Source organism: Littorina saxatilis, linkage group LG16 (genome assembly GCF_037325665.1).
Source record: "Littorina saxatilis isolate snail1 linkage group LG16, US_GU_Lsax_2.0, whole genome shotgun sequence".
Lineage (NCBI taxonomy): Eukaryota > Metazoa > Mollusca > Gastropoda > Littorinimorpha > Littorinidae > Littorina > Littorina saxatilis.
Genome location: NC_090260.1, coordinates 30,670,035 through 30,683,365, shown reverse-complemented (window position 1 = coordinate 30,683,365; position 13,331 = coordinate 30,670,035). Strand labels below are relative to the sequence as shown.

At 43.5% G+C, this 13,331-nt stretch overlaps 1 protein-coding gene across 1 annotated transcript; it reads left to right on the top strand.

Moving 5' to 3' along the window:
• Positions 1-177: 177 nt before the first annotated feature.
• LOC138950807 (TBC1 domain family member 15-like) lies at positions 178-4,126 on the top strand (the record flags this gene model as incomplete). Its single annotated transcript, XM_070322525.1, is given in 3 exon segments — positions 178-326; positions 3,109-3,250; positions 3,777-4,126. Coding segments are annotated over 3 exon segments (448 nt in total), but the record flags the coding sequence as incomplete, so codon positions are not given.
• Positions 4,127-13,331: the final 9,205 nt, after the last annotated feature.

Here is a 13,331-nt window from a genome sequence, read left to right as displayed (position 1 = left end):
GTGGGGACGAACTCACGCTGACAGCGGCCAACTGGATACAAATCCAGCGCGCTACCGACTGAGCTACATCCCCGCCCTATCTCTAGCTGTTTCTTCAGTTTTCTCGGACTCAGTCTGTTTTGCAGGTTGTCTTTAACTCTTTAACTCTTTAACTCTTTATTCTTTGGTGTTTTTCAGGTGGTTACTACTCGGGTTCAAGCGAGAGTTCAGTTTCCAGGACTCGTTGCGCTGTTTCGAGATCATGAGCAGCCATCATCTAGAGTTACATTCCCTGACTGCAGAGAGGGCGCTCATGAAGGAAGAGATGAACGAATTTGCCAACTCAGGTATTGGTGGGGTGCGGTGCGGGCAACGGTTGGGGGGGGGGGGGGGGGGGGGGGGCGGGAGGGGGGGGGAGGGGGGGGGGGTTTGGAGAGTAAGGGTGAGATGTGAATGTGTGTTTGAGAGAGAGTCAGTGCTTCAGAGCTGCCAGGTCGTGAAACAGCTTCTCCTGCGGGAGGGGGGGGGGGGGGGGGGGGGGGGGGGAAGAGGGGTTCTCGTCATCGTGAGAGATGCAGAAGGGGAGAGGGTGTGTGTGTGATAGAGAGAGAGAGAGAGAGATTTTGGGTGTGACAGACAGAGACAGAAATTGTGTGTTTGTGTGTGAGAGATATAGAGAGTGTGTGTTTGTGTGTGAGAGAGAGATATAGAGAGTGTGTGTTTGTGTGTGAGAGAGAGATATAGAGAGAGTGCGTTTGTGTGTGAGAGAGAGATATAGAGAGTGTGTGTTTGTGTGTGAGAGATATAGAGAGTGTGTGTTTGTGTGTGAGAGAGAGATATAGAGAGTGTGTGTTTGTGTGTGAGAGAGATATAGAGAGTGTGTGTTTGTGTGTGAGAGAGAGATATAGAGAGTGTGTTTGTGTGTGAGAGAGAGATATAGAGAGTGTGTGTTTGTGTGTGAGAGAGAGATATAGAGAGTGTGTGTTTGTGTGTGAGAGAGATATAGAGAGTGTGTGTTTGTGTGTGAGAGATATAGAGAGTGTGTGTTTGTGTGTGAGAGAGAGATATAGAGAGTGTGTGTTTGTGTGTGAGAGAGAGATATAGAGAGTGTGTGTGTGTGAGAGAGAGAGATATAGAGAGTGTGTGTTTGTGTGTGAGAGAGAGATATAGAGAGTGTGTGTTTGTGTGCGAGAGAGAGATATAGAGAGTGTGTGTTTGTGTGCGAGAGAGAGATATAGAGAGTGTGTGTTTGTGTGTGAGAGAGAGATATAGAGAGTGTGCGTTTGTGTGTGAGAGAGAGATATAGAGAGTGTGTCTGTGTGTGAGAGAGAGATAAAGAGTGTGTGTTTGTGTGTGAGAGAGAGATATAGAGAGTGTGTGTTTGTGTGCGAGAGAGAGATATAGAGAGTGTGTGTTTGTGTGCGAGAGAGAGATATAGAGAGTGTGTGTTTGTGTGTGAGAGAGAGATATAGAGAGTGTGTGTTTGTGTGTGAGAGAGAGATATAGAGAGTGTGTGTTTGTGTGTGAGAGAGATATAGAGAGTGTGTGTTTGTGTGTGAGAGATATAGAGAGTGTGTGTTTGTGTGTGAGAGAGAGATATAGAGAGTGTGTGTTTGTGTGTGAGAGAGAGATATAGAGAGTGTGCGTTTGTGTGTGAGAGAGAGATATAGAGAGTGTGTCTGTGTGTGAGAGAGAGATAAAGAGTGTGTGTTTGCGAGAGAGATGTATGAGTTGCGCCTTTGTGTCATACTCAAAACCCCTGTATGCACACACTAAATTTTCTTTATGATGCTGTACAGTTTTCAGAAAATGTTCTGCTGGATCTGTATCGACGTGAAATTGTAGATTTAATCTTACTGACATGGCCATAATGTTTTTGTGAAGGGTTCAGCATTATATCGAGATGAGCGTTCCATGGATCATATGTCGCTGAAAAATGTGCCTTCCGATAACAAGAATATGAACGCCTTTATCTTTGGACCCTCTAAAGTTCCACTGAGAATGTCCAAGACCTTATATAGTATATTAAAGTTGGGGGTCAGGGGGCCTGTAGGTAGTACTGCTTCTGTGGGGAACCCTGGTGTATGTCGAGCCAACTATACTTCGGGAAATCATGTGCAGTACGTCACTAATTGTTCTTCTATTTAAGGAAAGTACAGTTCCCATTGTTTGTAACCTGTTTGTGTAGATTTTATCAGGCGGAGATTCTTGCTCGACCAACCTGGCGCAAGTAAAGGAGTACAGTTTGTTTGTTTGTTCGTTCATGGGCTGAAACTCCCACGGCTTTTACGTGTATGACCGTTTTTACCCCGCCATTTAGGCAGCCATACGCCGCTTTCGGAGGAAGCATGCTGGGTATTTTCGTGTTTCTATAACCCACCGAACTCTGACATGGATTACAGGATCTTTTTCGTGCGCACTTGGTCTTGTGCTTGTGCGTGTACACACAGGGGGTGTTCGGACACTGAGGAGAGTCTGCACACAAAGTTGACTCTGAGAAATAAATCTCTCGCCGAACGTGGGGACGAACTCACGCTGACAGCGGCCAACTGGATACAAATCCAGCGCGCTACAGACTGAGCTACATCCCCGCCCCAAGGAGTACAGCGAAACCCCCCCTTTAAGACCTCCTCCATGTTAAGACCTTAATGCTTTTTCACATTTCGTGGTCATAACCTCTGCAAATACCGGCACGGTTGGCCTAGTGGTAAGGCGTCTGCCCCGTGATCGGGAGGTCGTGGGTTCGAACCCTGGCCGGGTCATACCTTAGACTTTAAAATTGGCAATCTAGTGGCTGCTCCGCCTGGCGTCTGGCATTATGGGGTTAGTGCTAGGACTGGTTGGTCCGGTGTCAGAATAATGTGACTGGGTGAGACACGAAGCCTGTGCTGCGACTTCTGTCTTGTGTGTGGCGCACGTTATATGTCAAAGCAGCACCGCCCTGATATGGCCCTTCGTGGTCGGCTGGGCGTTAAGCAAACAAACAAACAAACAAACCTCTGCAAATTAACCTCCATTTTAAGACTTCTGCCTTTTTAAGACCTGATTTTCTCAGATTATTTGAGGTTATAAAAGGGTACAGGGTCGTTCTACTGTACACGTTTGAGGTGTTTGTGTTGATTTTATCAGGCGGAGACGCTCGTTCGACCAACCTGGCGCATGTGAAGGAGTACACGTTTGAGGTGTTTGTGTGCGCTGCCATCCTGATGGAGAGTCGTGAGGAGCTGGCAAAGTGCACTGACCCTGGCATGGTCTTTACCTTCATAAACAAGTTGGTTGCTTTTTTGTGATAATGTGTGTGTGTGGGTGGGGGGTATTAGGGTTGGTGGTGTGTGCCTGTGTGTGTGTGTGTGTGAGAGAGAGAGAGAGAGAGAGAGAGAGAGAGAGAGAGAGAGAGAGAGAGAGAGAGAGAGAGAGAGAGAGAGAGAGAGAAAGAGAGAGAGAGAGAGTTTGTGCGTGCGTGTGTGCCTGTGCCTCTGTGTGTGTGTGTGGACGTGTGTATGTGTGTGTGTGAGAGAGAGAGAGAATCAGACGAACAGTCTCAAAGACAGAAAAGGAGAAACTAAGAGAGGGAAGTGCGCTGTTCAAGTACATATCGGTCACAGGTTCTGCTTTGTATTATGCCAACATTTTTGCTTGCTTGATACAGAAATCTCACTTAGTTTTTTGTGCATGCTTTTATCTATTTGCCTTCGATATTTGCACTGTTAGAAGCATCCCTATAACATACAATAAATAATTATTACTCTGCTAGTAATGGAGGACATCATGCAACACTTTTGACTTGTGTTTTCCAGCCTCAAGTTTGATCTGGACGACGTTCTCACCAAAGCGGAGAAACTCTTCTTCACTTACTGCAAGAAGACCGTCAGCGAGAGTTTCGAGCTGATCGACTCCAACATGTCCAAGCGCAGTCGATCTCCGTTCACCTCCTTGTTCCATAAAAGCTCATGATTTTTGAAGAAAGGACAAGAACGCAAAGACTGCGATATCAGTATACTGCAAAATCTCCTCACAATTTGACGAGTGAGCGAAATCCAACTTGAACAGCCTGCCTTGAAAGAGATTCTAGAGGAATGCATGAAGATACTTTGTTCTGGCGCTTGGAAAGATTTGACTGAGCATTTGGAATGAAAGAGTAGGTGTGTGTGTAGGGGGGGGGGGGGGATGGGGGAGGAAAGGGGTGTGTGTTTGGGGATGAGAGTGAGTTTTTATTGAAGGCAATTTGACCCACGCTAATATTTTATATACGGTACTTTCGGGACTATAAGGCGTAACTTTTTACCTCAACTTTTACCTCTGTGCCCTATCGCCAAATGTATGGAGTGCAGATATACCAACATTGCTATACAACGAAAGGGAACACTCCCTCGATCTTGTAAATCAATCAATATGAGGCTTATATCGCGCGTATTCCGTGGGTACAGTTCTAAGCGCAGGGATTTTTTAAAAAATTTTTAAAAATATTTTTATTCAAGGCGCAGGGATTTATTTATGCCGTGAGAGATGGAATTTTTTTTACACAATACATCACGCATTCACAATGGCCAGCAGATTGCAGCCATTTCGGCGCATATCCTACTTTTCACAGCCTATTATTCCAAGTCACACGGGTATTTTGGTGGACATTTTTATCTATGCCTATACAATTTTGCCAGGAAAGACCCTTTTGTCAATCGTGGGATCTTTAACGTGCACACCCCAATGTAGTGTACACGAAGGGACCTCGGTTTTTCGTCTCATCCGAAAGACTAGCACTTGAACCCACCACCTAGGTTAGGAAAGGGGGGAGAAAATTGCTAACGCCCTGGCCCAGGGTCGAACTCGCAACCTCTCGCTTCCGAGCGCAAGTGCGATACCACTCGGCCACCCAATCTTGTGATAGGCATGTTTCTGCTTCCATGACCCCGACAAAGTTTCCACTCAGACATCCAAGGCGTCAGTGTCATAGTTAAAACTCGGTCATTGACCCAGGGTCAGAAGGTCAGTGTCTGTAAACTAGGACAGGCAGGTGGTCTCAGCTGAAAGTATAGTCATGACCTGAGGTCACAAGGCCAAACAGCTCTGAGAATGCAGACTTTATTTCACTGCAGATAGGGAGAAAACGTATTTCCATTCTGTATTTCCTTTGACTTGCGGCCAATACACCAGAAGCACCTATTGTGTGGATTTTTCTCATTTTAAACTTGAAAAAGGGGATTGTGGCTTTTAAAACGAAGCGCCTTATAGTCTTTTTTCTTACAGTGTTTATTGTCTTGAACTGAGTCTCCGTCTACTATACTGTCCGAGCATATGAAATTATCAAAAATGCTTTGGAGAAGGGGAGTTGATGGGGAGGAGAGAATGTATGTTTTAACAAAAGACAATGGCACACATTCCAATGGAACTGCATAAGAGACAGGGGTGGGACCCTCGGGGCGGGGACGTAGCTCAGTTGGTAGCGCGCTGGCTTTGTAGCCAGTTGGTCGCTATCAGCGTGGGTTCGATCCCCACGTTCGGCGAGAGATTTATTTCTCGGAGTCAACTTTGTGCAGACTCTCTTCGGTGTCCGAACACCCCCGTGTGCACACATGCGCACGAAAAAGATCCCACGTTCACAGCGAAAGTCTCAGGGCTTGGAAAACACGAAGACACGCATGCATCATCTCTCGTCTCCGATTATCATGATCGTATTTCGATACTTTGACGAGACAAACCCAATGCTGGTGTGTCGAAGAAGACAGCCACAGCGGGCTTGTTCGAATCAAAGTATCACACCATATCTTCAACGTATTACCAATACCTGTCCCAATATAGACCAGTTGGTCTAAGAGGACGTTAAACCCTAATAGTCAGTGGGACCCTCTTGTGATGAAAAAAGAGGAAATCCCAGGGGGGTTCGGGGGCATGTTCCCCCTGTTTTTTTTTAAATGGTACAGTAAAATCTGTGCAATCTGGTGCATTCTGAGACTAAAACTCAACTCGTTTGAATCAGGTAAAAAAGACATTCTCCTCAACCCCACCCCCCCCTCCAAAAAATAAAGAAAAAAAATCTCAACCAAACATAAAAAACACACAACAATGGTAACATTGTAATGGTGCATATTTACGTTATGAACCATATGTATCCATAATCCAATACTGGCAATAGTATATTATGATCCAAGTGACGCCCCAATGTATTGAGGCTCAACATGAATATTAGTTATCAGGAGTTTTCAGTCAGCACAATTTAACTCTCAAGCCTCCAGTGTTCTGTTCCATCTTCACTTCTCTCCATATCATTCAGTCAACAAGTTATAAATACTGTCATGAAATGGGACGCGAAAAAATAGATTACTCCAGCGGAATTCGTAAGTTGTGTCATCGGAAATCCACGGATTCGCGGAAAAGTCCCACCCCTGAAGAGAGAGGAGAGGAGATTCTGGAGAAGAAGAGTTTAGGGGGGGGGGGGGGGGGGGGGGGGGGGGGGGGGGGAAGGAATTGTTGAGGGGGTTTGATGTAGTGTTGTATATGCCATGTGTCTGTGTAGACATTTGGACATATGCATATTTAGAGCACTGCCTCAGAGAGAAAATATTCTGTGCTTGCGTCAATCATCTTTCATATTTCTTCCCAGTGAAACTCGGGCCTTGAATTGACAGTTTGTGCATGAACTGCACATACAGTACTTAACCTTGAATCAAAAATCAACAAATCAGTCAACCAGAAAATACTCCAATTTGTTAGTGTTAATAGTCAGTATTCCATTATTTGACGGGCGCTGTGGCGTGGTGGTAAGACGTCGGCCTCTTAATCGGAAGGTCGAGGGTTCGAATCCCGGTCGCTGCCGCCTGGTGGGTTAAGTGTGGAGATTTTTCCGATCTCCCAGGTCAACTTATGTGCAGACCTGCTAGTGGCTTATCCCCCTTCGTGTGTACACGCAAGCACAAGACCAAGTGCGCACGGAAAAGATCCTGTAATCCATGTCGGAGTTCGGTGGGTTATAGAAACACGAAAATACCCAGCATGCTTCCTCCGAAAGCGGCGTATGGCTGCCTTAATGGCGGGGTAAAAACGGCCATACACGTAAAATTCCACTCGTGCAAAAACACGAGTGTACGTGGGAGTTTCAGCCCACGAACGCAGAAGAAGAAGAAGAATTATTCCATTAGTGCAAACTGAATGCGTCTGACTGTGTGAACGGAGACAGGTAACAGGGGTTATGGATGGAGGGAGTGCTGGAGGAGGGGGGGGGGGGGAGTGGTAGAGGTGGGGGGGGGGGGGGGGGGGGAGGAAAAAGCAGAGAGGGGTAGTTTTATTTTGTGTACAGTGAAACCATCTTTATAAGACAACCCAAAATCTCAAAATCCAGGTCTCAAAGGGGAGTAAATGTACAGAAATTATAAGAAAAAAAGTCTCAAAAAAGGGGTGGGGGGTCTTAAATGGGGGCCTTAAATCGAGGGTTCCACTGTGATTTTTCCAGAACTCATGCCTGTGAATATATACTGAACGGCAAAAGTTAGGGACCGCCCTTGAAAAAACCAGGCCGTCCTGACCTGGGCCTCTCCAGAACGCTTGTTGGTGGCCTGGAACTTCTGATGCAGCCTGACCACGACAGAATGGGACACTCCAAGTCGTCTGCCCACTTCTCGCTTATTGCTTACGCCGTCTTGCAGCCATGCGATGGTTCGGGCTTTGTTGAAGGTGGTCACCTTTCGTCTGGGAGGCATAGTGAGAAGATGGTGGCTAGTGGAAAATCGCGGGCCTATAAAGCCTAACTGGTGACAATAGTTCACTCTCAACACATCCCCCCCTGCACGTGCATAACGAATTTTTCATCTTTCCCGCCCAGGCTTGCCCACGCGCCAGCGTAAAAATGGTCCACTTTTTGCAGTTTGGCAGTTTCTGTCTCGTGCCCAAGCAAGGCCTCCGTGGATCCCGAGCAAGTTTCCTGCTAACACAGCATTGCTCACCCACTGGTGTGACTACGGCCTGACAACCATTTGGTTTTATAAACTTAGGAACAAGGAGTTTGGCACAGATGAAGTCAGCTGGTTTTTTCAAGGGCGGTCCCTAACTTTTGCCGTTCAGTATAGTCGGACTGCCCTTTCCTGAAGTCACCCACACATGAATGACAAAAAAAGAATGTTTGTAGTCAAATGAATGGTCATGGATGTTCTGTACGTGTCGAAGATGGTGCTTCTCCATATCAGTGTTATCCGTTTGGCAGACATATTGAATATGAATGACAAGGGGCTTAAAGTCAGTTAATAGTCCAAGCTCCTGTAGGTGAAGGTCATGTCTCTTGTTTTCTTTATTTTTTTCCAGGGTCCTTTGTGGGTTTTTTGCCCAGACTCGTCTGATAATTTTCAGTCTCAAACTTGGCAGGTAGGAAAGATGCCGAGTTTCGACTGTTAAATTTGCATTTATTTTTCCATACAATTATGTAGTCTGCTGTTTTGTACCGATCTGGTGCAACCTGAGCCAACAAATTACCCAACTACCTTCCCAAACTGTCAATATAAAGACAAAGGCCAGCTCATAGGAAGGTCTGAGGGCATGCCCCCCTGGAAAATTTAAAAAAAAAGGAAAATAGAGCAATCTCGTGCAATCTGCCATTATTTTTATTTTTATTTTTGCAAAATTATTTTTTAATTTTTTAATTTAAAATTAAAAAAAAATGTTAATACATTGTTTTAGGCTTGGGGGGGGGGGGGGGGGGAGTGGGGGTCGGGAACCCCCCCTGGATCTGCCCCTGATTTATAATGTTAATGGATTGGGCAAATCACTTAATTTTCCAGATTGACACAGATATCGGTTACAGAATTATAATTCAGCAAAAACTGCTCACACAGAAAGCAGATATAGGTTAATTATGGATGTTTTGTCAGATAGGTTAATTATGGATGTTTTGTCAGATAGGTTAATTATGGATGTTTTGTCAGATAGGTTAATTATGGATGTTTTGTCAGATAGGTTAATTATGGATGCTTTGTCAGATAGGTTAATTATGGATGTTTTGTCAGATAGGTTAATTATGGATGTTTTGTCAGATAGGTTAATTATGGATGTTTTGTCAGATAGGTTAATTATGGATGTTTTGTCAGATAGGTTAATTATGGATGCTTTGTCAGATAGGTTAATTATGGATGTTTTGTCAGATAGGTTAATTATGGATGTTTTGTCAGATAGGTTAATTATGGATGCGTTGTCAGATAGGTTAATTATGGATGTGTTGTCAGATAGGTTAATTATGGATGTTTTGTCAGATAGGTTAACCCTTTCATGACGGGCCACGAGTTTACTCGGGTCCCACACACTGCTCTACTGGACGGGCCACGAGTATACTCGGGTCCGACGGAGTGTTCCAGTTCCTTTCCCATTCCGATTTTTCACAGTGGCCAAAGGGAAATAACTGCGCTAAACTTCCTGCTGAAGCCTCGTGGGATGTTGTCGGCACATGTTGGTGGATTTGCGATTGTTTTTTGTATACTTTTGAAGGAAATATGGAAGAAAAGCCGGCACGTCAACTTCGTCGTACATTCACTACACATGAAGCGATTCAGGAACTGTTTCTAAACAGTGATAGCGATGGAGATTCGGACTTTGTTGTTGATGAAGCAGACCGAAGTGAGTCGAGTGACGATGAAGATTTCTTTGTTCCACAACCAAGTACATCTACTGAGCGATTTTGTGGTCGTACATACGGTACAACGTACCCCACCCCAACCCCAGAGCAGAGGTGTGGGCGTGGTCCAAGGTGAGAGAGTGTCTCTGCATTTAAAGAGCATTACTGTTACAATGTACAGTACAATGTTGTGTGTGGTGGGGGTTTGTGTGTGTGTATGTGTGGTGTTTTGTGTGGTGTTTTTTGTGTGTGTGTGTGTGTGTGTGTGTGTGTGTATTTTTTGGCAATTTTTTAAAACGTGGTACCCATTTTTGACAAAATATCAGGAAATTAATTCAGTCCAGGGAGAGTAACTCTATCAGAAAAATACAGTCATGAAAGGGTCAATTATGGATGTTTTGTTTGTTTATGCATCCAAGTAGAAGCATTCTCTTATTCTGTGTAAAAGCTTGGATGCATGTGTGGTTACAATGAGCTTCTTTTTTTTTTTCACTGTAAGAATGTAATCTTTGATATAAAAATCTAATCTGTTTTTGTAATTCAATCAAGTTGGCGTTTTAATGAAACAGATCCTGTGATTGGTCAGAATGCCCCAACTCATTAACAAGAAGGGCAAAGCCCATACGACTCACATGCTTTACACATTTTTCCTACCAAAATACATGTGACCTTGACCCAAGGTCAAGGTCATCCAAGGTCATGCAACACAAAGCTGTTAATTCAAGACATAGGAAGTACAATGGTGCTTATTGGCTCTTTCTACCATGAGATATGGTCACTTTTAGTGGTTCACTACCTTATTTTGGTCACATTTCATAAGGGTCAAAGTGACCTTGACCTTGATCATATGTGACCAAATGTGTCTCATGATGAAAGCATAACATGTGCCCCACATAATTTTTAAGTTTGAAACAGTTATCTTCAATAGTTCAGGGTCAAGGTCACTTCAAAATATGTATACAATCCAACTTTGAAGAGCTCCTGTGACCTTGACCTTGATGCAAGGTAAACCAAACTGGTATCAAAAGATGGGGCTTACTTTGCCCTATATATCATATATAGGTGAGGTATTCAATCTCAAAAACTTCAGAGAAAATGGGAAAAATGTGAAAAATAGCTGTTTTTTAGGCAACATTTATGGCCCCTGCGACCTTGACCTTGAAGCAAGGTCAAGATGCTATGTATGTTTTTGGGGGCCTTGTCATCATACACCATCTTGCCAAATTTGGTACTGATAGACTGAATAGTGTCCAAGAAATATCCAACGTTAAAGTTTTCCGGACGGACGTCCGGACGGACGGACGTCCGGACGGACGGACGGACGGACGGACGGACGGACGGACGACTCGGGTGAGTACATAGACTCACTTTTGCTACGCATGTGAGTCAAAAATTCTCCTCTCCCTGCCTTTCACGCCTGGTGGCGTGTAGGGCAGCTCATTAAAAATTACCGGTCATTAATTGTCGATAACCACTTGCTAAAAAAGCCATTAACCACCTGCTGGCGAGGCGCATTGATACAACCTCAACTAGTCTCGGTCAGCTTTGAGGGTCATTTTACAAGAAGGAAATATAAAGGCCAACGAAATACCGAGACGAGAGGTATGCGAAGTGATGACGTCGAATACGTGACGTAAGTTGATGCATGAATTCTTCCGGACTACGTCAGTCAATTCCAAAGATCGCTTTGGTGAGAAAAAGAATTTGTTTTAGAGTTTGCTGTTCAGAAACCCGTCAAAAAAGAAGGGAAAATTTATGTGAAAGAAAACAAAACAGGAGCAGAGTGATACGATAGGAATAGAGAGACATATTTCTTGGGACTTGACCCTTGCAGGTAGGTGGACTGAAAGTAGTGTGTGAACAGAACAGAACCAATTTACATGAATACCATCGCATGAAAGCAGGAAAGAGATCGTCGTCAGATTGAATTACAATAACATTAACATGCTTCCATTTGAAACTTCTCGGTCTTCATCGTGGATTGACGACCTCCCAAAGTCTAATTGAAGCCCTCCGTCGCTTCGCTCCGTCGGGCTTCAATTAGCTTTTGTCGGGCGTCAATCCACGATGACGACCTCTTTTCAAATGGAAGCATGTTAATGTGTAATTGATGTAAGAAACATTTTACAGTGGAACCCCCCTTTTAAGACCCCCAAAACTCTAAGAAAAGTGGGTCTTAAAAAGCAGGGAGTTTTAAATGGGGGGGGGGGGGGGGGGTCCTAAAAGGTGGGGTGGGGGGGGGGGGGGGTTCTACTGTACAACGTTTTTATAGATGGATATTTCTTTTCCACAGGGTATTATTTACTTGCACCTCAGTTACACAAACCACTGTCTCGCATTGACATCTGAAGTTTTATATTTTGCTAATATTTTTCTGGATGGAGCCTTTTGTGTTAAAAGTACATATATATGGAAGAGAAATGGGTGAACTGTCTTGAGACAGATTATTCTTTTGTTAAGCTTTTAGTGCCAATGTTGTGTATTTCTCATTTATTTTGAATGCTAATTAGCAGTACTGATGAGTATTTCAAGAAACCATTGTTTTTCTGTTTTTGCCCTTTTGTTTTTTGATGTTCACTGTCGCTTGTTTTCTTCAGGCATTGTCAATTTTACTGAGAAAATGAATGGCATGTAAGTTAATTATAACGTCTAAAGTATTATTTGTTATTAATGCAGTACATATTGTCTTGGTTAATGTATTTATTTATTGTTAACATCCAGGTATTGTAATATGTTTGCTTGTGATACTCACTTAATTATTACCCACAATACTTTAATATGTTATAGAGTTCAGGTAATATTCCACAACCCAGGTATTTTTGAATGTCCTCAGTTGAAATCCTTATTTCTATACAATCATCTTATCGATAATCCTTCTGACATTTTTTATTTATTTATTTAGATAAGCCTCACAACCAATCTCTCTCTTACCCCCCGCGGGTTAGGGGGAAGAATTTACCCGATGCTCCCCAGCATGTCGTAAGAGGTGACTAACGGATTCCGTTTCTCCTTTTACCCTTGTTAAGTGTTTCTTGTATAGAATATAGTCAATGTTTGTAAAGATTTTAGTCAAGCAGTATGTAAGAAATGTTAAGTCCTTTGTACTGGAAACTTGCATTCTCCCAGTAAGGTCATATATTGTACTACGTTGCAAGCCCCTGGAGCAATTTTTTGATTAGTGCTTTTGTGAACAAGAAACAATTAACAAGTGGCTCTATCCCATCTCCCCCCTTTCCCCGTCGCGATATAACCTTGAAAAACGACGTTAAACACCAAATAAAAAAAGAAATCTCTCTCTTTCTCTCCCACTGTCAGTTACTTTAGCCGTCGCACAGACAATGTGACTCACATTTTCTCAGATGTTTTATTCATAACGTACCTACCTCAATAAATTGTCCCCCATTTTAAAGACTGATCCCTCCTTTTTCAGAACTGATTTTCACAGATTTTTGGAGGTCTTAAAATGGGGTTCCACTGTATTTACTCAGGAGCATAATGCCCAGAAAGAAATATCTGTTTTACATTCATCAATTTCAATGAGCATGGAACAAAGTGAAATTAGAAACTGGTGGTTTTAGTACTTTTTAATATAGCGAGTTTCCTGTACAAAATCAAAACTGCGATCTTTTTCGTTTTGCAGTTATTTTGAGTGTAGAACAGAGTGTGGATCATTTTAAGGCTGAAAACAACCATTGAAAGCTGGTACCTGGTTGTACTGTTGTTTTTAAACGTCGAGTTCTGTGAATTAAACATACTTCGTTAA